General features: G+C 26.8%; 3 protein-coding genes and 2 long non-coding RNA genes across 14 annotated transcripts in view; 3 read left to right on the top strand and 2 right to left on the bottom strand.

Moving 5' to 3' along the window:
* Nucleotides 1-17,011, top strand: part of LOC107997209 (casein kinase I) — a 33,066-nt gene extending 16,055 nt beyond the window's left edge. For 3 of the 10 annotated variants that reach the window (XM_062081336.1, XM_062081331.1, XM_062081335.1), the window contains one exon: nucleotides 15,162-17,011. In XM_062081336.1, the coding sequence (XP_061937320.1) occupies nucleotides 15,162-15,166 (5 nt within the window). In that variant the 3' untranslated portion in view covers nucleotides 15,167-17,011. Of the gene's footprint in view, nucleotides 1-1,606; nucleotides 2,937-4,924; nucleotides 5,100-5,877; nucleotides 7,346-7,496 lie in introns of those variants that run through there. The other 7 variants (XM_062081333.1, XM_062081334.1, XR_009831794.1 and 4 more) reach the window with 6 other exon arrangements.
* Nucleotides 17,012-17,141: 130 nt separating this feature from the next.
* LOC107997208 (L-xylulose reductase) lies at nucleotides 17,142-19,207 on the bottom strand. Its single transcript, XM_017055638.3, has 4 exons — nucleotides 19,054-19,207; nucleotides 17,952-18,381; nucleotides 17,546-17,694; nucleotides 17,142-17,451 (listed from the first exon to the last, which is right to left on the bottom strand). The coding sequence occupies exons 1-4, from the start codon at nucleotides 19,103-19,105 to the stop codon at nucleotides 17,348-17,350; spliced, it is 735 nt and encodes a 244-aa protein (XP_016911127.1). The 5' UTR covers nucleotides 19,106-19,207; the 3' UTR covers nucleotides 17,142-17,347.
* Nucleotides 19,208-19,506: 299 nt separating this feature from the next.
* LOC133666908 (uncharacterized) lies at nucleotides 19,507-22,076 on the top strand. The gene is made up of 2 exons (XR_009831785.1): nucleotides 19,507-19,930; nucleotides 20,054-22,076. It is a non-coding gene; the product is annotated as an uncharacterized LOC133666908 (long non-coding RNA).
* LOC114577442 (uncharacterized) lies at nucleotides 21,374-23,500 on the bottom strand. Its single transcript, XR_003697540.2, has 2 exons — nucleotides 23,364-23,500; nucleotides 21,374-22,634 (listed from the first exon to the last, which is right to left on the bottom strand). It is a non-coding gene; the product is annotated as an uncharacterized LOC114577442 (long non-coding RNA).
* Nucleotides 23,501-23,605: 105 nt separating this feature from the next.
* On the top strand, nucleotides 23,606-26,147 carry LOC107997205 (UPF0764 protein C16orf89 homolog). The gene is given in 7 exon segments (XM_062081321.1): nucleotides 23,606-23,745; nucleotides 24,485-24,649; nucleotides 24,652-24,828; nucleotides 24,919-25,214; nucleotides 25,481-25,610; nucleotides 25,690-25,792; nucleotides 25,890-26,147. Coding segments are annotated over 7 exon segments (1,113 nt in total). The 5' UTR covers nucleotides 23,606-23,648; the 3' UTR covers nucleotides 26,035-26,147.
* The last annotated feature ends 115 nt before the right edge of the window (nucleotides 26,148-26,262 follow it).

Genomic DNA, 26,262 nt, shown 5'->3' with positions numbered 1-26,262 from the left:
GAATGTTTTAATTTTTATAGAATGTTAGAAAGCAAAAAATTTGGTTTTTTGATGGACTGATTAATATCGATAATCAGTATTAATGTGAAAATTTCCAATCAGACCGATTGAATTCCCGCTAGATGGCAGACTTAACAAGTGATCGAACTTTATTGATAAAATTCTTCAAAAAAATCTAATTTAATTCATTACTCAAAATTCGAATTCCAAATGAAAATCGCAAAAAATTTAATAAATTTTTATTGATTTTGTATTTTGAATTAAAACGAAACGTTTCAAAAAATCAAAAAAATGAAAACTTTATATTCTAAGATATAAAACTCTGCTTTGCAGTTTACAAAAATTATATAAAATATATATTTCTATTATTCATTAATAAATTGTAAATTAATAAATAAAAATTTAAAAGTGAGAAATTTTCTTATTATAAATTCACAGAGAAAAAAACGAATGACACATATTTAAAATTATTTCCAAAAATATATTTTGATCAAGTGTAAACGATTAAATGTTCAAGTTTGCTCCTCCCGGTGATCACACATGTAAGACCGGATACAATTTTATCCATTGTATTATTTGGTTTCGGTACACTGTAAAAATTAATCGAGCTTGTTACACTTGGTGCTGCCATTAGAGATTGCATGGAACGTTGCACAAAGTACGGGCAAACATCGCATCGCAAGTGAAATTTTACATGATCGAAATTATAAATTTTTCTATCATGTCACGGTTCGTCATATTGCTATTGTTATTCGTCAAATCATTCGAACATATGCGATGATCTCGAGTGTTTTATATATATATATATACAAGATATTCGATTATGAGATGTCCATAAATTTAAAGGGTGATTCTTTAAAACGAAATAAGGCGAAAATTAAGAATAAAAAAAACTTGTATTTTTCATTTTTTATTTATTGATAATTATAAATCGACGAAACTATCCAAAACTCGAAGAAACAAATTATTGAAGCCAGAATAAAAAAGAGAATCAAGAATAAAAAAATTGCGCGTTTAATTTTATTTTCCATTGAATATAGTTTCTTTTAGTTCACTAGAATCTAGGGATATTTTCTTCAATTTTTAATCATCGATAATAAATAAAAAATTTCAAGTATATAATTTTTTTATTCTTGACTTTTGTTTTATTTTGATTTTGAAAAATCATCCCTTGATCTTCTGAACATCTTGTATAATTTTTTCATCGTGTCTATAATCTCCACGTGTTCTTATCCTTTGTATTATCATTTGGCTTGCACATTCGTTACAACTCCTTATTTATTTATTTTTTTATTTCGTCGAGTAAGTATTTTCGAGTATGAAAAATGATACAATTGATTCGATTTTTTGTCGTGAAAGAATTTTGTATAAAAGAACGTATAAAAAAAACAGAACGGATTATATTGAATATATATATATATATATCTATATATATATATCTATATATTTCGTAATCGATATAAACTCGAAGAGTTGCGCAATTAGTTTTTTTATCGAACTGTGATTCGCTATTAAAGAAATACTTTTGCTTGCGAATTAGATCTCGACGATGGATGTCAGTGTTAGTTGCATTGAGCTCTAATTTGGCAGGTCACTTTTTTGGTAGATTGGTGTCTTGATACCGTGGCATGGTTCTTCCTTGATCGAAGGATATCCGGGGAAAAGTTGAGAGAGGAGAGGGAATGCACTTTTTGACATTTGGAACGAATATTTTTTTTTTTTTCTATTCTTTTACTCTTTGTTCCTTTATTTATGTAATCTCATAGATCGACAAGTATAAAGTTGTTTTTTTTATTGATGAAAGAAAAATTGTCATTTCTTTCTTTTAATAAATAAAAATATAAAAGAAAAATATATTCTTTCCAAATGCAACGTTAAGATATATTTGCCTGCTACACCGGGTGCACTGGGATGGTTTTTCTTTATATCACATTTTCTTTGTGTTACGGGATCTTATATAGTAATAAACAAGTATGGCAAGTAAAGCCTTATGATTATCGAAGAACTCTCCTTTTATCTCGTGAATTCTTTTATATATCTTTTATAATTTCGTTCTCACTTTCTTCTATTAATTCACATTAGCCTGAACGATAAATTATGTGAAAAATTACTAAAAATCATTGAATTGAATGATATTGACATTTTTGGCTATTGACACGATGTACGAATGTATATTGAAAGTTATTTTTGATTAGTAGACACTGCGTTAAAAATGAAAGTCATTGTTAGACTTGAGGTATTCTCAACTTATAGACTTAAAGAACAGTAGATAAAGTAGATTTTATGGAGAGAGAAGGAAAAAGGCCACGTGGCTATCTTTGAACGTTAAATTCGTGAGTGACGTACTTTATAAATATTTATAATAGCATGATTTATGAGTATTATTATTGTTATTTAGCGTATTAATATATTCGAAAATCAGTTTTGTTTGTTTTTTTTTCAATTTCAATCCTGTGAAATTAGGCATTGTTTTTTAAGTCTATGCTTTCAACTCGGTATCTAATTTAACCTAACCTAATATGAATACATTTGAAAGTAAAACTCGCGAGAGTTTTTCTCAAAGATTTTTGCTAATAGATACTGCGTTAAAAATATTATTTTCGTTTAATCAAACACTCTCAACGTAGTGTTCAACTAGCAAAAAATAACTTCCAAAAGCAATTTTTTTGAGATTTTAAATTCTATGTTCATATTCTGACGGCTAATCCAACAATTAAAATTTATCATCGTTCATTACGATCGGACTACCCAAGTAATCGAATACATGAATCGTGTTACATGCAAAAAAGTTAAAAATTTTACATTCAGCTCTCGAGATATATGTGTTTGTAAATAGAAATATAAAGAAAAAAATGAGAAAAAATCGCCAATTGAATGATCATGAAATTCTGCTGTAGATGAATTATTATTAAACTATTTTTCAAAATATAATTAAATTTTATTCTTCCACTAACTAGAAGTTAGTTTAGAAAGATTCTGTGATTTTGCATGTCTCTATTAATCCTCTATGTTCATAAACGTATATTTGATATTCTAAAATCAAAGTAAACTAGATTAGATTATTCTCGGATTTAATTTTTTGTTTTTTATTTCATTATTATATTTATAAACTTTTCCTGTTATTCGTAAAGCAAACAATTTAAAATTGTTTTCAGTAAGAATAAAAAAAAATGAAATTTCGCAGGGAATCACTAATTAATCTGATTTGTTTAAAGTAAATAATCAACTTTCAGACAATTGTTTGGATGATATTAAAATGAATTTTATTCTATATTTATAAAAAAAAAAAAAAATAGAAAAGAGCATATAATTAAATTTTAATTTAATTTGAAATTCATAGATTTTTGTTTTCTATTGAAATTTTATTTTAGAGAATTTTTAATGGAATTTTAAATTAAATATATAAAGATAAAATTTACAATAAAGAAAAATAATAATTTATTGCAAAATTCTTCCTTTCAAAGATAATAGCTAATAATTTTTGAAATAGAAGTATATTCTAAACAATAATTAAAAAATTCATACTTCGCTAATTCATATAAAAAAAATTATGATTTAACTGGTAATTATTATATTTTTATATTAATATTAAGGCATTTGAAATTCAATAAAAATTTTATCGAAGCAATTTAACAAACGTTTGTTCTTTTCATTTTCTATTCATGGTTACTGTAATGATAAATACAAAATTTTATCTTTCGTTTATCATTTATATTGCAATAATTAGTAATGAAAAGTTTGTTGATAGAATTTATTTAAAAACGATTTTATTATGAATTATTATTTATAATTATTTATGATTAAAGGATACACGTCTTATTGTTTATCCTTTCTTTAATTTTATTATATTATAAGAAATTCATAGATATTCATAATATTGTCAAAGGATTTAAAACTGATTGACATTTTATCAACTTTGTATAAGTTTATCAAAGAGTATACAAAGTTCAAGGCAAGTTGAGAGTAATAGAGATTAGAATTATATTATAAACATTTTTTTATGTACTATATTTGTAATATTAATAATAAACATTATATATTCTCTATAACTTAATTGTTGTAAATAATATTTTTGAAAAATATTGAGAAAAAAATGAGATTTTAGTATTTTATTTCCTTTATTTTTATTTTTATTTATTAAGTTTAACAAAATTTGATAGTATTCGGAATAAGTATTCATATATGTTTAATTTAAACAATCATAACTTTATTAATGTAGTTATTCAAAAGACGATTATACATCAAGATATAAATAATTAATCCAATTTATAATTAATACAATTCCTTTTTTTAAATCTTTGATTTCTTGAATTTAATTATTTCTTGAACTAGTAGATATCTATTGTACCGAGTATTTTTTGACCAAAAAAAGAAATAATATAAGAAAAGTAAAAAAATATCCTATATACAAACAAAATTATGATTGTTTGAATTACATGTATCACGTTATTTATTTATTTTTCAATAATTAAAATTATTGCAACAATTAAATACTTTAGATAAGTTATTTTAATATTATAATTAAAAATATTAAAATATATATATATACGAGAGCTGAAAGACATATTTGACGATTAAAAAATTTTTTCTTACTGGATACACCAACGCTTTGACTGACTGGGTATTCGAGAATTTGTGCATGCACGCACGCACGTTTCTTCTTCTTTTTCTCCTCTTTCTTTCTCTCTCTCTCTCTCTTCTCTCTCTCTCTCTCTCTTTCTTTCTTTCTTTATTTCTCTCCCTCTCTCCCTCTCACTTTCTTTAAATATTTTGTCGTGAGACGATAGTATACGATGTATTTAATATTTAATGTCGTAGAAAGGAACAAATTATAAAACAAACCAAAAAAAAAAATATAACCCAATTCGGCATCGAGATTTATTCTAGAATTCCGCTTCATGTTCTTTCGTTAACTTTTTTTCAGGTAACCGAAAGCTAAGACACTAATTCTAAATCACAAAAGTAGGCAAAGAGGGGGCGAAAATAATCTCCTGTGCCACGGTAGCGGACACCGGCGAAAAAACTGAAATATCGTGGATTAAGAACATTAAAAGAAAAAAAAGAAAAAAAAAAAGAGAAAACAAAAAAGCAAAGAAAAATGCGAAAAAAAGCGTGTTCGCCTTGCGATCCTTCTCTCTCTCTCTCTCTCTCTCTCTGACCTCTTCATAGCTCCGTAGAAACGAAAGTTTCTCTCATTTCGAGTCTCTTGCTTTCAAGCCTTTGATCCTGCCACGTCACTGTGTCTCACGCGTACAAATATATCGCGTGTTTCCAATTTTATTGAAAAAAAAAAAGCTTTCTGCTATATATTACAAAAACATTTCATCTGTTATATATTCTCATCCGTCTTATGTTAAACAATTGATTCGCTTGTTACACTCATTTCGCCATTATGGCTGTTGTAACTATGAAAAGAATATCTCGATTGCCGAAAAAAATTCATAGGTCCGTTAATCAACGAGAAACGAATCTATGATTTTTTAAGAGAAATGCAAAAAGAAAAAGGCGAGAATTAAAAGCAGATGTATATATATATATACATATATATATATATATATATATATATGAAAGAAAGAAAGCACGCTATGTCAAGACAGGAAACGAGAAAGATAAAACGGATAGTGCAGAGTAAAATTCTCTCTCTCTCTCTCTCTCTCTCTCTCTCTCTCTCTCTCTCTCTCTCTTCGAGCTATCAAGTTTTGCTATGAGCGATACGGTGGAATGGAACAAAGTGATGGAAAAAGAGACGAAATGAGGTGAAAACTAGAGAGAAGGAGAGGCAAAGGAAAAAAAGACAAAGTTTTCGATCGTATTTAAACGGTGGTAAAGGACGGTAGCGCGTTAATGTCCGTGTTTGTGTATCTTTTATTTTGGAAGCGCCAATGCAATGGCCCCACCCATCCCGTTGGGCAGGCTGGCGAGCGTTCAACACAAGTAAGTCAACAATGGCAATAGCGGACTTTTCGTCGTCTTCGTTCTCGTCGTTTTCGTCCTCCTCTTCCTCGGTGATCTCGTCGCCATCGTCAACATGGACAATGTCATCGGTAGCCTCGAGACTCGGCGTTCCAATAATATAAACACGACGAATAGTTTCTCCCAAGTCGAAAAGAAGGAAGGATAGCGATCGAAAGTGTTTTTTCTCTCGTCTATTCGAAAACGATATTAGATCTCTTGGAGAGATGATCTCTTAGGAAGAAATTGTTTAAAAATTACATCGACGAATTGTATCGATAATCGTGGTCCATCGATAATTCTTGACGATCAATGTGTTCATTGACGAGCCAAATGGTGTCACGATCGACGATCTAAAAAACGCAGATCTCTTGGAGCATCGAGATACAACAACGGAAAGTTAAACTTTCTCGATTCCAAAAATGGAGATGGAGATCTAAGTATCGGAATAGATAGAATGCAACTTTGCCAAAGTTAGTGGGCGAGGTTTGATTCAACGAAGTGAAACGATCGGTGTCGATCATGTTTACCGAAATAGGTCAATGAGACAGACTAAATTTCTAAACGATCGTGAACATATGTTTTTACAGCGACGAGTGCGCAGTGTTTTGCAAACGAAACTACTTGTTGTATTGAATGAATCCTTCCACGAAGGATTAGAGGTTTTTAGAAATAGAGGGACAACACAGTTTTACAGTGTATCGATTGAAACCCATTGAAGTAACCGATACAAACTTTACAGCAGATCATTCATTCGTTATTATATGTAATATTGTACACATACGAAAAATTTGTAAAGATTGCAAATCTGATTTTTTTATTTTTGATCAGTAGTATTTTGCAAAATATCGTTGAATTTTTCAAATTCAAATTAATAATCAAAAAACAATAATCTCACTGGTTTTTATTTATTATAAGTAATATTATATAATATATATATATATAAAATAGTATGAAATTAAATTATTATAATTTTGAATTATTTGTTGTTATTTAATTTTTAATACGAAGTTTTTAAATATAACATTCCTAATCTCGGTCATTATTATTCTTATCGTATAAGTAAATTCTTATCGATAAAGTTTGTATCGATCATTTTAATGGGATCAATTAAGGACGCTTCATAGAGAGCGTGGTCCGTGATTCTTATAGTATAGATGACGAGTGTACAGTACGCGATTTCGATGATGTATCCTTGTAGTCTTTCCAATATGACAACCAATATGAAATTTATCGTATTCGATGATCTTCAGAACGTGGTCAGAAAGTTCTAACCGCGTTATCAAGATTACATAATCACAAATAATCACGTGATTTATTTTTAGAGCATTTCTTTGAAAAATTTCATTGGAGATAATGCGTTGTCCGCATTAAAAAATGAATTTTCGCTGATCGTACTATCTTTTTTGCCTAACATTCCTTCGAAATAAGCTCGAGTTCACCGGTTCTCATTTCGATCAGAATGGAACAGGTGGATCGAGTATGATTGTATAAACGTATAAGATTATATTCCTCCATCCCACTAAAACACGATTTGTACATAGACTAAATCTACATCGACGGCAGGACGATGGTTCTCGGCCGGCGAAACTCACGCAATTACGCAATCAACCGGAAAGAACTGCGAAAGCGAAGTCGCAACAGTTGCACGATCCGATTTCCTTCGAGCCAAACTTGAGGAAACCCACGAGGAGTCAAAATCCATTGCGCTAGGCGATTTCAACGGTGACAGTGAATATCCTGTATATACCGTGACTGTTTGCTGAATTACAGAAAAATCGGATGACTAGAGCGTGGCTGTAAGGTAAATCCAAATAAATCGGTTATGTCAATGTTATGATGGGGCTAATCAAGGAACAATTAAGATGCGCCAATATCGATCGAGCGTACTGTACATTTCGTGTTCGCGCGCGAACTTCGATTTCAGTTTTTTTTTTTTTTTTTTTTTTTTTTTTTGTCTACCGCGTAATTGTCGAACTGCGAATCCATTTATTCGAGGGAGATGATCGTTTTTCGAAACGAATGATAAAATATAATACGAACGAATTTTTCGTGTACGAGTATCTCTCCTCTTCTTACCACGCCTCTCGTTCTTTTTTGTTTTGTATTATTTTTGATTCTATTTCTTTTCTCGAATGAGAGGCGAACGTGTTTTTAAAAATTTGATATAGTTTACAGTAATGCCTCGACAGTAGACGCAGAGGTCATCCCCACTATTTCCTGAAATTACTTCGACCGAGCGTTTTTTGTACATTAGAAGTAACTAAGGAGTAGTCGAACGTCTCTTTATTCATTTCGCTTAAATTTTTTGTTTCTCATTTGCTTGTCGAGCGATCAAAAAAATACGACGATACAAGTAATTTTTTCCCTGTTAATAAACGCGGTCCTCAAACTGGGTTTACTATCGAGGTACTATTTGTAATAATTAACCTAATAACCGGGTTTATCGTTTAATTGAAATTCTCAATAACTATTAAATAACTAGAATCAAAAATTAGAAGAAAACAAATCAATTTTAATTAGATCGCATTAACACTTAACTGCTGTGGTGCGGATTAGATTTATAGCTGCTATATATTTTCCTCTATACCTATGTTTTATATTTTTACGAAAGTGTTTCAATTCAGCTGACTTTATTCACATTGAGTTATAATTGTCAGCTGCAAAAAAAGAAAATAAATAAATATCATAAGTAGAGAAAAAGACAAAAGTAATGATTATTTTAATCTACACCATATCAGTTGAGGACTATTGTATGATTTAAAAAAAAATCCGTAAATAAAGAAATTATTAAGTTTTAAGAGATTGGTAATTCAAGTGAGTTCTCTCCCGGTTAAAAGGTTAAAACGAAAAGAGAAAAAGCTTCGTGTGATAATAAAGAAGAATGTAAAAAAAAAAAAAAAAAAAAAAAAGATGTAAAGATCACGATTGAACGTCACCAAATTTATTCGTTCATCGTGTGCTTTGTGTACATTGTATCCTTTTCTGAGTCGTTGTTGATGCGTGCTTGCATTTTCGACTTACTACGTGTACGTGATATGAGAAATTTTGCGTGATCAAATTATAGCGAGATTAGGGTGGAGGAGAGGGGAGAAGAGCAATATTCCAAATTTGCATAAAGAGGAACAATCGGTGGAATGTATTTATATTTCTTATGAATATCGTGGTTTTCTAATCCTATTTCTCGATAATATTATACTCTCGATAATCTTGAAATATTTCCGCCCGTGATTAATTAAATCCTGCAATGATACACTGTGATCTTTCAAAGTTTTAATATTTGTGTACATTGCAAAGAATTTTGAAAAAATTAATCACCAGACATATCTTCAAATTTACAAATATTTACTTTTAGGTTATGTAATATTAAAATATTGGAAAGAAAGTTGTATGAGTTTTATATATATTATATTTTAATAAAATCCAGGTGTGCCATTGCAGATTTAAGAAGTTCAAATGCACGTGGCGGGGCATTTTTAAATAGGTTAGACAAACCATGAATGTACGTTAAGAAATTCACCGGAAATCGAGTTTCTCTTTAGCGCGAACAATTGCCTTGATTCATGAAATTTTGTTGAATGTGCGACTGTAGTGAATTTTAGAGTAAAGGGGAGAGACGATAAAAAGGGATAAGCGCGTAAGTGTCCGTGAGAAAAACGCGAGGAAGCAGTATCCCTGATATATACTATATAATATAAACGCGATTGTTCTCGCGCGTGAAATACATTTTTTTGTTTCAGACGAAATTCAAGCCGAGAACGACTGATTTGCTCCGGTGTGAAACGGTTCGACAACCGATTTGATTCAAATTTTGTATATATATATATACATACATGTATTACTTTTGTACATGTAAATGCGTACATCGATTAAGATAGCTTGAAAATATTTCGAAAAAAAAACGCGTTTTACGCATTGAATGGATTTTTATTTTGAAACTAAATTTGAATTTGTATCAATTGTTCATTGTTTTTTTTTTTCTTTTTTAATTCAGCAATTATCCATATCTCTTGAAATTTAATGATTAAATCATTAATACACTCACTTCCTTTTTGTGATAAATGTAAAGATCATTTTTTTTTTTAAGTAAAAAAACAATTGACGAGGCTTTTTTTCATCTCTATACGCAGTTCCTTTTTTTTTTTTTTATCATTATTACTCCATATATTATTTTACGTTAAGTTTATTCATTTTTTTAGATTATTCTTTTAGATAATTAATATAATTTAATATTGAGGGACGGAGATGATCAATACATTGATTTTATTCATATAAATTTAAAGAAAAATTATTTATCATATATCAAGAATCGAACTTCAATCTTTTTTTTTTTTTTTTTTTTTTTATATTAGACGTAAATACTCTAACGCGAATTTACTCTGTTAATTCTTTAATTATCATCTGAATATTATATATTATATAATTTCGATTTAAAAGTAATGTATAAAAAAGTATCTAACACAAGTTTTTTTTATATAATTTTTTTAATGTGTTTTATGCACATGTTGTCATCAAAGACATACATTAATTATTTACAAAATCTGAATCAAATCAAAAAAATCTAACAATCGTTTATCCGTTTCGTTAGCCAATCGATTATTCGACGGAAGTAAAAAAAGAAAAAAAAAAATATATATATATATATCGAAGTTAAATTCCTTCCGCGAAATCGCTCGCGTCTCCTTTCATCCCTTCATATTTCAATCTTAACTCTTCACAATTTTCACCTGTCCATCGCCCTATCACTTCCTGTTGCCTCCCTCCTCCTCCCTTGATCGAATTTTTCTTTGTATAAAAAAAAGTATCGTGGACGCATTGCATACAAAAATGGTGAAAAACAAAAAAAACGTGATATAAAAAAAAAAAAGAAGGTTATATATAAATATATATTATACCGACACATGTTTTTCTATGTATTTTTTTCATAGGGTACTACTACTACTGCTATTAATTATTACTATTACCAATTAACTAATAACTAATTAAAACTACTACCAACTATTACTATCATTACTACCGCTGCTGCTATTGCTAATTACACACACACACACACACAACACACACACAACACACACTCTTTCAAATTTACTATGTTATGACTTGTATAAAAAAAAAAAAAAAGGCGACTTATTAACCCTTATGTCAATATTAAAAAATTTTCAAACACCGTTCAACTTTTGATTTTGCTATTTTTGTAGCGATAACATTTTTATATTTGAAAATATAAATCGATAGCAAATGTACCAAATAATGATGATGCAGATAGATTTAAAAATATTTTGATAGGAAAATAAAATATTTTAAATCGGATATTTATATTTTAAATTATATTGAATAATCATAACATTAATTTTATCGCGAATACAGTAAATATTTTAAAATTGTCCTACGTAATTGTAAAAGATTCATCATGAAGTTCAAAATGCGAGCAATGTAATCCGATTCGAGAAATATCATTGAGACAATATTAATGATAAAATTTGTCTATTTTTTTTATTTCTTTTTTTTTTTTTTTTTAATGAAAATTTTGTCGAGACATTTATCTTCTTTCTCTTTAAAATTCATCTTGTTTCTGAAATAAAACTTAATACGATGTAATTTGAATGTTCTAACAATAAATGATAACAAAATTTTTTCTTTATTTTATTATTTTCTTTATTTTAAATAGCGATATAATCTAAAATAATTAAGCAAATAAATGAATTATATTTGGTTTCATTTTAATCAATTTAGAAATTTCATAAATACGTCGGTAAAATTTCTATTAGAAAAAAAATCAAAAATACAAAAATTTACTTACATTAGTATTATCTAACTATTCATCTATGCTTTTTTTTTCCTCTTATCTTTCGACTTCGAATCTCAATTCTCTTTCACTTTTGCTTTCACTTCCCTGTGTTTTCGACAAGAAAAATGTAAACAAACTTCCGCCACGTCAGAATTAATATATCTATTAACGTCAAATTATGAAATATTTACTGTACCGGATATCCTCCTGGTGTTGACATAAGGATTAATCCGCAACGATCATTTCGAGAAAAGGAAATAAATTTTTGACAATTTATAATGGAAATGACGAATCTTTATACAATTTTTTGCGTATTGCAATCTTTCCGCCATTTTCTTTTTTTCTGTTTCATTGGCTTTCCACAATTTTGCACATCATCCTCTGCGCTGATGTTCGATTTGGGCTCTCTTGTACAATTGTGAAATAATATTATTAATAATATTTATCAGATCAAAAGTTTGATTTATAATATTATTTAATAATAATATATGTTTAATTATATTATTATGTGATATTTGATGTTAATTTATAATTTTATGTGAATTAAAATTAGTGATTGAATCACAAGTTAGTTTGGTATCTTGTAAATTATTATTTTTCGTAACGGTAATAAATTTCGTAATAAAGATTTATAAGTAAATATTATAAATTATAAGTTATCTAGTTATTTTATTTAATATAAAAGTGTAAAGAAAAAATTTATAATATACAATTTCTTACTTGTCAATATTAATTATTAATTGATGAATCATTGGACAAGAGAGTTTTAAATTTAGTTTTAAATTAAATTTTAGAATAAGGAAAAGAAGTTGTTGGAAATATATTTATCTGTTAAATGTTTTTCTTGTGAATTTCAAGATCATTTTTTTCAAAATGTATCGATTATTGTTGAATGTATCTAGTGAGAATAAGATATGACTTTAAGTCTTTATATTTTGTTATGTTTTAGAAATTATATATATATATATATCTATAATTCGAATAGCGAAACGTGAAAATATTAAAGAAAATTTAGCTTTCTAGTTGTTTATTTTATGAATCGTAATTTTATAATCCAAAATTTGGATTGTTAGAAATTTATATCAGTATTTAGTTGCCTTATTTAGTTTTACATGAGCGCAGAGGGTTAACGATGATTACTTTACAAGGTGGAAGAAGTCGAGATCATTATAAATATTATAAATATTTATTTATTGAATTTGTATTAATATTAGAAATTTGATTAATAATTAGAAAATATTAGAAAATATTGCATGATTTTTATTGTTCTAAGATTTAATTTATTTTATACAAAAAAAATTATTCTCTTCATAATCATGCAATACTTTTCAATTGTTGATTTGATATTACACTTCCATCCAATCTTCAATCAACATAATTTATGCTTTCGTCGAAAAATATTCTTTTGTAATTCGATTATATCCATGTTACGTAGTTGGCCAAAATTGCTTTAAATTCCAAATAAAAGTAATTAATTATAGCTTTCGAATCGTAAACATTAAATATTTTGAAAAATTGAGATTAAGTTATGAGGCTAATCTTGTTGATTGTTCTAGGCTTCGTAAAATAATGATTTTATGGATGTTGAATATTGAATCAAGGATTATTTTTCGAATTTTGACTTGGAGGAAACAAACACTGCCAGCGCAGGCGGAAATTCTTGCGTTCTCTCTTTCACGACTGAATGATACGCACAGAAATTAATTTTATCACGATTCGTTGTTTCCTCTTGAATATTGTTGCAATATTAAAGAAAAATATTCGCGAGAAGAACAAAGAAATAATCTCGAGATGATCAGTGCCAGTACAAAAAAAAAAACATTAACATATATTGTTTTTTCCCCTTTTTACAATGGAACAATTTGCGCCACACGAACTATGTTCGATCAAATTGAATTAGAAACGTGATAAAAATTTTAAACGAGAAAATGATAAAAATCCAAAGGAAGTCGTTGACGTAAATTGAATTAAAAACAGAAGCTAGTTAATAAAATTGGCTAGTAAAGTAAGAAAGAAAAACGAAAAAAAAAAAAAAAAGAAATGATAAAGAGAAAAAATCATGCGCGCTTGATTTCGCTCGGCCTAGTGGAGCTTCTTCTTTTTCTTCTTCTTTATCTTCTTCTTCTTATTCTATTTCTTCTCGAGTCTGTAAGGAGCCTATAGCAATTCATATGAGACTTCTTAAAAACGGAGAAGAACTGCGGAAAGAAAAGGAATGAAAAAAAGAAAAAAAAAGAAAAGCAAGAGCAAAAATAAACATGCGAAGTAGGGAAGAGTTTACTTGAAGACATTTACGACGAGGCGTCACGACGATCACGGCATTGAGGTATATAAATTCGCGATCAATCATATTTTAACTATAATCGAAATTGTATCGATTTGCGAATAATTTGTATATGTATATTTATGTATATATATATATATACATATATATATACGCATATGTATACATATATGATCTATTCAAAAAAAAAAATAACTATGAAATATAAATGACGTATGTGTGCGCATGCGTGTATGATTTGCGAGTGACGGTGAATTCTCTTTTCATGTAAGTATGATTTACTTATTCGAACTGTACTACATGGTGCGTGATGCAACGAGTATGTGTGATGATATTGCGAAAGGAAGAATGGGGAAAAATAATTAGATGAAATGTCCGAAGAAGCAAAGCAAATATCGACAAAGAGTATTTATAAAACTGCCTTTGTGTATTATACATGCAAGAAGGGACAAAGCAAAGTGTTTTTTAATAGTTTGGAATCGAGCTGCATTAGGCTTGCTTTCCTTTTTAACTTCTTCTGATTTTTATTTCGTTTCATCAATTTAATATTTGTGTTATAAAAACATTGCGTATCAAAATTCTTATTTCTGCAAAGACAAAAGGAATAGAATGACAGATCGAAAGAATTCAGTATTTACTCGTTATAACCTCAAAATTCAAGAACGGTCACGAGGATATGTGTAACTGTTAAACATACAAAATTCTAACTTCATTTTATGTTTATAAAGAATGATAGTTAGTGAAAGATAAAAAAGGATTGAAATTCCAAGCATTTGGAGAAATTTATGAATAGTCATTAGATCCTATTAAAGAGGATTGTCACCCAGTGATGAGAATGATTCCTGAGCATATAACGAATAAATTCTGTACAATGTATATTTGAGAAAAATCGAAAGAGAGAGAGAGAGAGAGAGAGAGAGAGAGAGAGAGAGAGGAGAGAGAATGACTTGTGCGTGTGTACATGATATCTGTATATGTGAAAAGATAACGCGGAGCAAAACATGATATTCGTGGCTTTTGTTGCATTCTAATACGAATTTTTTTCGTTTTTTCTTCATCGCATAAAACAAAAAAAAAAACTCTTGCCATCTTTGAGACTCGACCTTTTGCTTGCATTCACGTTTTCTTTCTTTATAGGTTGATGAAAAGCACGAGCGGCTAACTGATCGACTAAACGTCTCTAGGCTACCCACGGATTTAATCGTCGAGTTTAATCCGGTGGCGAGAGTTTGAGAGGGAGAAAACGCGCCTAGCCGGAACGGCGAGCGTATACGAGTCGAACTGTCATTTCAGTTGTGTCTCTAAGGAGCCCGATCCATTTTCTCCTTGGAATCGATGTAGAAAAACCGAATACATAACATATAACACTGACGCTTTCGCCACACATTTCTTTCTTAGTTTCTCGTCGTGTGTATTATGCGTGTACGATCTTCGAGGATGGCAAGAGCGAATAGGTCGAAAAAAAGAAAGAAAAACAAAATCAGAAAAATAAAACCTGCGCTTGATTATATTGATCGAACCTGCATTTTGAAAGAAAAAAATGCAAAAAAAATTTATCGACAAGATATTATTATTGCGTAAGAATAACGACGAGAAAAAGAAAAAGAAAAACGTATAAATTTGCGAATATTTAACCTATCGCCGCGGATTGTCGACCCATTAAAGAGTGTTGTCCTTCGTTCTTTCTTCGAAGATACGATGAAAAGAACATTTTTCATTGGAAAAATTGTCAAACGAAGACAGATACTTTGGTGGGTCGATCAGAAATTAAGGAAATTAAGCTTGCATTATTCGAAATTCTTGATGTGAGTTCGTTAACTCCTAAACTGAAGTGCAATTGTAAAAAAAAAAAAAAAGGAAAAAAACAAGAAAAAAAATGACCGTCGTTGTCCGTTTGCTTGTTCGTCTATCAATGTATGTATTGACGACGACGCGATGAATGTTGCGTGAGATGTTCGAGTTTTTTTTTTTTTTCCGTTGTCTTCGTACTCTTATTCTTTTTTCGTCTTTTTCTTCTATTTTTCATTTCTTCTCTCTTTTTTTGGTAGCCTAACGCATGTCTTGAAGTTAATCCTTTATGAGTGATGGAAATAGGGCCATAAGAACAGTGCGTACACAACCACAATGACATTCTCCGAACGTAATAATAATAATCAAAATAGGCAGCTATTTAATAACCGCCGTACTCTTTGGAGATTCCCGAGTAGCGTGAACGAAGGTGCATTGATGAAACAGCGTTTCTACGTGTTAATCGATTTTAATACTTGTACTCTATCGAATCGTAGAATAGTGATTCTTAATCTGCGAACGTGTAATCATGTATTTTTTGAAATTTACGAAAGACACTTGATGGTCTATAATTAATTTTTTATATAATACAAAGAGAAGGTATGATAACTCTTAAGGAAAGTGAAAAAGTGAAACTAGGCGATCGTCCGTTTTACTTATTAATTTTTTTTTTCTTTTCTTTTTTCTTATTCTTCTTTTTTTTTTTTTTATTTTAATCTTTTTCGTTTGATCGAGTGGCTGCGAAACAATTTTGCGAAACGATTAAGAATTACTGGCATAAAGGGTTAATTTTGAATGGAAATGCTTCGCTCGTAACATTGATTGCGAAAGGAGATGTGAATCAAATCAAATGCAACACGTCTAAATCAGTTTGAACGTTTCTTACCGTGCAGGCAGTTTAATTTCGCGTTTTTCTCCGCCACTTTATGTTCACTGTAGGGATTCAAATAATTATTGATTAGAAAGAGCCGAAAAAACGAAATGTTTGTTTTAAACCGGAAATGGCGGCGATGGGAGGGACTTCGATGAAACAATAACACGTCTCGTCTTAAATATTTTCAGAAAATAAATGAGTTTTCTTTCACGACGAGCGTTCATTGTTTCACGCTGTTCCCTGCCGTTTGCTCACCGAATTCTAGTTAAATAATGAAAAAAGAAGAAACGAAGCGTTTTTTAAATTAAACGAGATAAACGAATAACTGTGTCGATCTTTTTTTCTTTCTTCTATTTCATTCTTCTTTCAAAACCTTGTTTCCTTTCCTGTATATATATATTCAATAAAATTTTAATAAAATTCAAAACATAAAACAGTTATATTAAACACAAAAATACTTATTTGAATTGTATTTTAATTGTATATAAAAGAAACAATTTTTTATTTTATAAAATTATTTTTTCTAAAATTAAAAAATTAATTAAAATTTATATAAATAATATAAATATATAATATATAATATATAAAAATATATATATTAAAGATGATATAAATATAAAAATAATATAAAAATAAATGATATTGAAGGTTGACTGTGCAATTATGTTGCTAAAAATCCACCATCCACTGGCAATGTAATTCCGTTAATCATTGAGCTATGATCGCTTAATAAATACACTATCGCATCTACTACCTCGAATACTTCTGCAAAATATATAAGAATAGAATAAAATATAAATAATAAAACTAGTAGAAATCTATTCCAAAAATAGATTCCATAAATGAAATGATTACCTACCACCAAATCGACCTAATGGTATTTTGTCTAACATAGTTCGTGCTTTTTTCGGATCACTCCAACCTAATTTTCCCATTTCCGTCAAAATCACTGTAGGATTTATGGTATTCACTCTTATATTATAGGGACCAAGCTCAAGAGCCATTGTCCTGGAAAAAAATAGTTATTAAAAATGAAACTTATTTAATAAATTTTATCAGCTATTAAAAAAAGGTAGGTAAAATAGATTATATATAATAGATACATATATAAATTACAGCATAATAGATATAACTTAAGTTTTTAAATATTTTTTAAGATTTTTATAAAAAAATGTAATTCATTTTTTTTATTTATATTATAAAATAATATTACAAGAAGAAATATTAAATATCTTGAAATAAATAAAAAATTAATTTCTTCTTACTTAGATAACATATCTACTGCTCCTTTCGAAGCGCAATAGACAACATGATCCTTCAAAGCTGCTTGGCTAGCTTGCGAAGAAATATTAACAATACTACCGCCAACTTTTCTTTGAATCATATTTTTTGCTACTATTTGAGAAACATTCAATATAGCTTTTACATTTACTGTAAATGTTAGATCAAAATCTTCTGACGTAGCATCCAAGAAAGAATTAAGATATGCAACACCGGCATTATTTACTAAGAGATCTATAGGTAACACACTTTCAACGGCTTTCCTAGTGGCGTTCCAATCGCTGAGATCGACGCAAATAGACTGAATACGAGGATCTTCTTTACATAGCTTATCTAGATTGGCTTTTTCCTTGGACAGCGCTATTACTTGACCTTCATATTTGGAAAGACGAAGAGCCAAATCTTTGCCAATACCTATAATTTAAAATATTAAATAAATAATGAATACAATTATACATATCTAGCATGAAATGAATACGAATGAATGTGATTTATAGTTGATTTATATAATTATGATATAATTAAAATGATAGAATTGAAATATTTATCAATTTAAAATATAATAATTTGAAATATTTTGTAAATGAAATGTAAGATAATTAAAAACAATTATAAAATAAGAATATTTATTAAAAAGATATTAAAAAATAAAAAAAATAAATATTGAAACATTAAGATAAATCTGATTCATAATATGAATCTCGTAAATTTATGATTTAATTACAATTAGTCATATTATAATCATAATTAATATAATTATTTATGATTAATATAATTAATATAATTAATATTAATCGAAATTTTTTACAAATATCACAATATATTCATGAAAAATTGTTTTCAATGGAATTATTGTATTTCAAGATAAATATTATTACATAACCAACTTTTATCAAACAAAAAATATATAGCTCTTTCTGATTGGTTCAATTTAAACTCTTTATCAATAAAGAAATGTGTATAAACAATGTGGATTTAAAATAGAAAAAAATTTTAAATAATATTTAATAATTATGTTTATTAACAATTAAAATTTAAATAGAAAAAAGTTTACTGAATTATGAATATATCAATTATACAACATACCTCGTCCAGCTCCTGTTACAAGAATACGTTTTCCCACAAAATTGATGTTCATGGCTACGAATGCGTTACCAACTACTGTGAAATATTGCTTGTTAAATATATTTATTCCATTTGACCCCACCAATAACCATCAACTATCTGTATTAATATTACTAAAGATGGCAGAATAAATTGGCGCTTGTTCAAATATGCTTATTATAATATTATTCATTATAACTTTAAAAATCTATAATCCAAAAATTAATTTGTTGCAATCATTGATAAATTTTTATTCATGATTATAATTTATTAAAAATAAAGATTAAGATTTTATATCTTAAACAAAGTTTTAAAAAAACTTTTTTTTTCTTTTTTTAAATCTTTTTTTTTATTATTTGTAAAAATTTGTAAATAGTAAAAATAATAAAAAGAATAATAATAAACATATAAATAGTAAATATAAGAAGGAATTTATTAACTGTTTCTATAAAAAATATTTTACAATTTTCATCTTATACATATTTTTAAATTTTTAATTAATTATTTGAGCAATTATTTTAAATGATCGATTATCGATCGTATTGATATCGTAAAAGATTCATGTTGTAAATGGTTTCCTGTCAAATTTACATTTATGTAAAAATTATACTATGAATATATTATTCTATCTTTGGAACTTATTATTTTTATTTATAAATGAAATACATAAATTTTAACAAGTATTTCAGTCAATTAATAAATAAATTACGTATGTTAATTCTTGAACATTAGTTATCATAAATTTTAACCTCTACAAAACGACATTTCTCAAAAGCGTCGATGAATGTAATGTCATGAATTGTTATACGAATATGCAACGTAATAATGGTGTTTTGAAAATTAATGTGCCGAATGCAAGGTAATATATTTTAAAAAGTAATTTCTATTGAAATTATTAAATTCATTTATTAAAATTAATATAAAATTTATATAAATGCTATTGCAACTTAAAATAATTATAATTTTTTATGATTTTTCATAGGTTAGATTGGAATATGACGTTTGTTCTGAAACTATTATAATTTTTATCTTCTTTATTTTTGATAAATCCATTGAGAAATCCAAGAGGAATATCAATATCAAAAGTTATAACAGAATTTTGTATGATTAAAACAATTATGAAAACAATGGCATCCGAGAATTTTTTTGGAAGTGGTGGCACATTTCATCGTGCTTTGATGTTTATGCTCAAACTTGGTTGGCAATCACGGTTTCGTCTCCCAATTCTACTAGTTATTGTACTTGTCGCTATGGATTACAGACTTCAATTAGAAATTGAATTTGAAGTTAATCCTGAGCAACATAATCATTTGTGATTTAAGGAAAATTATTTATAAGTTAATTCTAGATTATATCATTGAAGAAAATTTTAAATCATCATAGAAAGTGCAAAAAGCTATTTTTCACTCTATAATAAGAATTTCAAGGATCAAAGGGTATTGTTGATACTTTTATTCATATACTTTTGTTATAGTTTCTAATTGTTGCAGATTGATGCTGTGTTAGAATTATATAGGCTAAGAAAATTATTAACTAGTATTAATTAATATTTTTAATTATTCGTATATACATCATACTTAGAAAGAAGAGATAATATATAAGTTTTTGACAATGATTCAGTCAAATATAAAATATCAATTTGAATCAATCATTGTATAATATTATATAATTTTTACTTTTTGCTTTATTCATTATAAGTTTTAAATATACAGTAGTCCCTCGGTTGTTTGATTTAATAAAAACAAAAAAATTTGTAATAATTAAGGGGATCAAAAAATCAGGGAATTTTATTTCTTAGACCAATAGATACATATAAACATATCATGGTATAGTTTTTAAGATATGATATATGCATTATTTAATATATATTTAGAAAATAAATGTTAAATATTTATTGAGTTGAATTTTTAATAGAAATGTGAATAATTCAACAATATATAATTCAATTATATTTCAACAATTTTTATTTTTATTTTAAGAATAGATTTGATTATATGATTTCTTTTTATTTTATAGTCAGAATAATTCATAAATTGAATAATCGAAGGACTACTATAATTGTTTTATATTTATTCATTTATAATATAATATAATGTGTAACTTTTAATATTATATTAAGTTACATATCTCTGAGACTGATATTTAAACAAATATCTTTATTGAAATATGAAAAAGATGTAATAAATGTGATCAAATAATATAAAATGGTACAGTTAATAAATAATCAAATTCCTTTGCACTGTACCTATTATCATATATTTAGTCATCAAAAATATCCATACAAATTATGCAAATATATCTATTTTTGCTATTAAAACATTAGAAAATCTATTTAAAAATATGTTAATAGTTTATTCAAAAGATTTAATGATTATAAAAGGCTGATGAAATATTAACATAATTTTAATTCTTTCAATGTATGTAATTTTTTTTTTTTATTAAATATTTCATATTCAAGTAGATTTTTGAAACTTGATAATATTAAGTAAATATACATTCTATATAATTTCATTTTTCACAAATGCTAATTTAAATAAAAAATAGTATGTAATTAAATTTTTTAAGTAAAATAAATATAATTTAGATTAATAATTATAGAAATATATTTTTTACAAATATTTTATAAAAACAGAGAAAGATTATTTCATTTATTTCGTGTTATTATTTAAATATGTTATTTCATACAATACTTCAATTTTTGTCAAATATTATTATATTCACGAATTTCAATTTAATGTTAACTGTAATATATGAGAATTAGATTATTACATATGCTATGTATGTAGATTTAAAATAAATATTATATGATTAGATAATATCAATTATTATAAATAAATAATAACAATTCTCGATTCTAATATTTAACATTTTAAATAAATGTTGAAACTCGTTAATGTTACAATTCACATTATAAACGATTTGTAAGCATTCATCGTAATTGTAAATGTAAACAGTTGTGTATTCAATATTACTAAAATAAAAAACTAAAAGATTATTTTTATAAACCTTTTTTCTATTTTTTTGCCGAAAAATTACTACATATTTAGATGCACACATAGAATTTTTTTCCTGAATATAAGAAATAATATAAGAGCATCAAAATAAAAATAAAAATTTTAAATTTAAATCTAACAATTATTATATTAACAAATTATTTAACAATTACAGGTTTCCTTTTCACATAAAACTATGATTTTACGCAGTCAATAAATCGTTATGTCGTAATTCGTACATTTTAAAAACAATCACAATCTTTGTAATGAGTCGAAACCCTTTCGTAATCGAAAAGAAATTCGTTGGCTTCACAACGAATATAAAAGATGCCCGTGCTAGAACAATGGCAGTGTTACGTTTCTTCTTAATGACTTTTAAACGAGAGATTAAGAATAAATTTTTAGCATGTAAGTTATTAAATTTATTAATTTATTTAAATTTTTATTATTATTTTATTTATATTAGATAAAATATAGCTATTTAAAATAATTATTTTGTATAAAGGATATCGAATCTCGTTTATTTCATTATTTCAATTATAATTTCGGCTCTTGCAATGAGGACTTCTTCTGAAACAATAGAAACAAGAGAATTAATAAATAGTGTTCAATCTCCTATAATTATGGCACAAGATTATCCAAGCATGGTAATTAACTTATCTATTTATTATATTTATATAAGAATTTGTATTATCAGTTTCTAATTTTTCCTATTTTTATCTAAATTTTCCCAGATTAAATCAATGCAGGATAATTCATATGATAATGATGATAGACCATGTCAAATAGAATATCAAATTGTAAGTTCATCATTATGAATTTTATAATCAAATGGCAAACTTATTACTTCTTTGTTAAAATTGAAATTGTAAAAAAAATTACTAAACTAAAATTAAATTAAACATTAGAAAATTATAATTAAATAAATTAAACTAAAACTAGAAAAATGTAATATATTAAATTTTGCCATCTGAATTCTAAATTATTAATTCTTATTTTTCTAAAATAATAATAATATAACAAAAGAATATTATTACTTCAATTGCAGACTAAGAAAAGGGTAGGAAAATGTATAAAACTAAGTCATGGAGTAACTGGTTGTGTTTCTGGTGATTATATAAATCCTTTTCATCCTGACTGCTTCTAAATTCTCATACAAATTTAAAAAATTCAATTTAAAAAAAAAATCAGCTAAAATTACTTATCTAACCTAAAAAAACCGCCACCTTATGTTGTAACGTTTCTATCAATAAAACAGGTATCTTTCCCCGCTATATTTTCGTGTTAATCAAGATTTACCACCAGTCATTCGTTTTCCTTATTTTCTTCCGTTTCGAATGTTAATCAACCACCCACGAGTATTCAAGTTCTTGAAACTGATTTCATTTAAGAGTTGGCTTCCCAGGGTTCGACATGTTAATCTTCATGAAGAAAAGTGATTTCCGATGTACGTGACAAAGAAAAACTACTTCAGTTTTAATTTCATTAAAATCTTATGGACTTATGGGGGTTTGCGGTGGGGTTGTCGCTATAAAATCCTTGGAAAATCGAGATCCCGTTTCTTCAGGGTTGTGAACGAATTGTATGGAAATGCTTAGAAAGTTCACTAGTACTTGGGCGATTCTGCTTTTCTGTGGCTTCCCACCATGGAGCTGTGGAAACTTTGCTTCCAAGAATTTTGGTAAGATTGGAAAAATCCTGAAATCTTTCCTAATTTATTTTAATTTAATTTGGGAAATTTATTTCTTATTATTTTTTTTTATTAATTAAAATGGTTACAAACAAAAAATTTATTTTATTATATTTTGTTAATTTTTATTCGAAAAATTAAAATATTTTAATTTAATATGAATTATAAATTTGAATTTGATAATTAAATTTAAAATTTAGAGTTTTATTTATTTATTATTATTATCATATTATTTATTATACTATTATAATATATGTATTATATATTTATCAATAACAGATTTAACGAAATGGGAACTCTTTAAATTTTCGATATTTTTAAAGAAGAAAAAAAAATATATAAAAAATATAAGATTTAATTAATTTTATCAGTTGTAAAATCAAAATAGGAATAATAAATAAAATAATTTCTATTCTTGGAAATGTCAAGAACATTTTTCTAGTAGCTTTGTATATTTTAGTAATACTCTTTATTTTTTTTTAAGTGATAAAAATTATTCTAATTCATTGTTAAAAATGCAAAACATTTATAAGTACATTTATAATTATATTTATAATAAATTATATAAATTTAAATTATCCTTCCTATTTATATCGAATATCCTAAATATTTCTATATATTATATTTCATATATTTATAAAAAATTAGATAAAAAAATTGTATAATTCAATGACTTCTTTAAACTTGTTGTTTCTTTAGTCATCTATTAAATCCGTCACTGTAATTACAGAAGAAAAATTAGTCAAATTGTCTAAAGTGATCGAATACATTCATCAAAGGCCTCAACAAATGAATGTCGATGTTACGTTATCTCTAACTATTGTCCAAGGTAAAATTATACAACAATATTATAAATTTACAATTTTAACGAGCACCGTTATCTTTGAAACATTGAATATTTCATTTCAATGTTATTTTTTACAGCTAACATTGCTGCTATTTTTTTACATAAAAATGCACAATTCTTGACCGATAAACATCGAAATATACTTATGACGATTTTAAATCTTTGTGATTTAACAAGACGAGATTTATTAAATAAAATTGTTTTAGAGAACAAAGATATCCGATTATGTAAGAAAATTTAATTTTAATGAAAGAAAAAAATATTATCGTGAAAAAAATTTATTTTCGAATACAATAATGAAAACGGTCAATTCATAGTGCACGAAACAATAAATTATCCTAATTTATGGATGAAAAAGATATCATGGCGGCATGGCGCTCTAGTAAAAGGGAGAGCCAATATCGAATTACCTTATCGAGATATACGAGATCTGGTAATGCAAGGAGTGCCTAAGGAGGAAGAAAGCGATCGATGTCTCGCTGAAATCGTTCGAAATAAATTCAATTCGGATCATAGAATTCCTGGTTTATGCCTCGAAATATTAACTACTCGAGAATCCACCAAAGGATATCCTCTTACTCATCGATTATTAATCGTTCAAATTGCCAAAATAGTTAGTATATCATTACAAAATTTTTTCAATTTGTTCTTTTACACGTAGGATTATAAGTATCCAAAAATTTGAGAAATTTTTCTTTAAATAAAATTCTTTAAATAAAAATAAAAATTAAGAATAAAAAAATTATATTTTTGGTTTCAACTAAAAAACTAAAAAAAATTTTTTACTTTTATTTTATTTTTGCTTGAAGAATTATTCTTTTTGACATTTGTAATTAAAGGTACTGTGTATATTTCTAATTAAACATGATTTCTTTTCAGATGGAATGTGATCAAGATCTTCCATCTTCAGAATTAATACTTTTTTATTGTTCTGCAATTTTTCAAGATTTGATCGATATCGAAATAGCTGGATTTCCTTATCAAACACCAGATTTAATGATGGAACAGGGTAAAGAATAAAAAATACTTTAAAATTTTTTAAATTTTTATCATTATTTTACACAATTTCTTTTCTTTTGTTTTGAAAGTTGTTTTATGCGGCATAGAAGGTTTTCTTGAATTCACTGATAAGCATTATGAACGATTAATATTGGATTGGTCACATCCTAGCGGTTGCTTCAGTTCTTTCGGGTATGTATCTAATAAATTATAGACTGTTTTTCTCCCATTTCACCTTTGACTTTTGGATACGATCGATCATAAAAATATATAATATTTTTTTTCACAGAAGTAAGTTTCTTAGTAACAAAATGCGTGTTATACGAAGAACTTCGATGCAAACTGATTTTGGCTGCGATAATCATGCTACTGGTTTAGCCGCTGCTTCTCTTTCTTTATTTATTCGCAAGAGTTTGGAGAATATGTATGAGTAACAGAATTCATCGTTGACATAAAAAGTATACATATGTACTAACATGTATATAGATACAATATATATATATATATAGAATAAAATCTAAAGTGTTTTAAGAGAAAAATAATAAAATTCTTATAAATATCTTATGTTATTTAAAAAATATTTCAAATATTGCAAATATTTTCGCGAAATATTTCTCGATAATTATTGAACATTTTCCATAAATAATACTAAGTTTCAATAA

The sequence above is a fragment of the Apis cerana genome, linkage group LG11 (assembly GCF_029169275.1).
Source record: "Apis cerana isolate GH-2021 linkage group LG11, AcerK_1.0, whole genome shotgun sequence".
Taxonomy (NCBI): domain Eukaryota; kingdom Metazoa; phylum Arthropoda; class Insecta; order Hymenoptera; family Apidae; genus Apis; species Apis cerana.
Note: the sequence above shows the minus strand (reverse complement) of the source record. Positions and strands in the feature narration are given on the sequence as shown.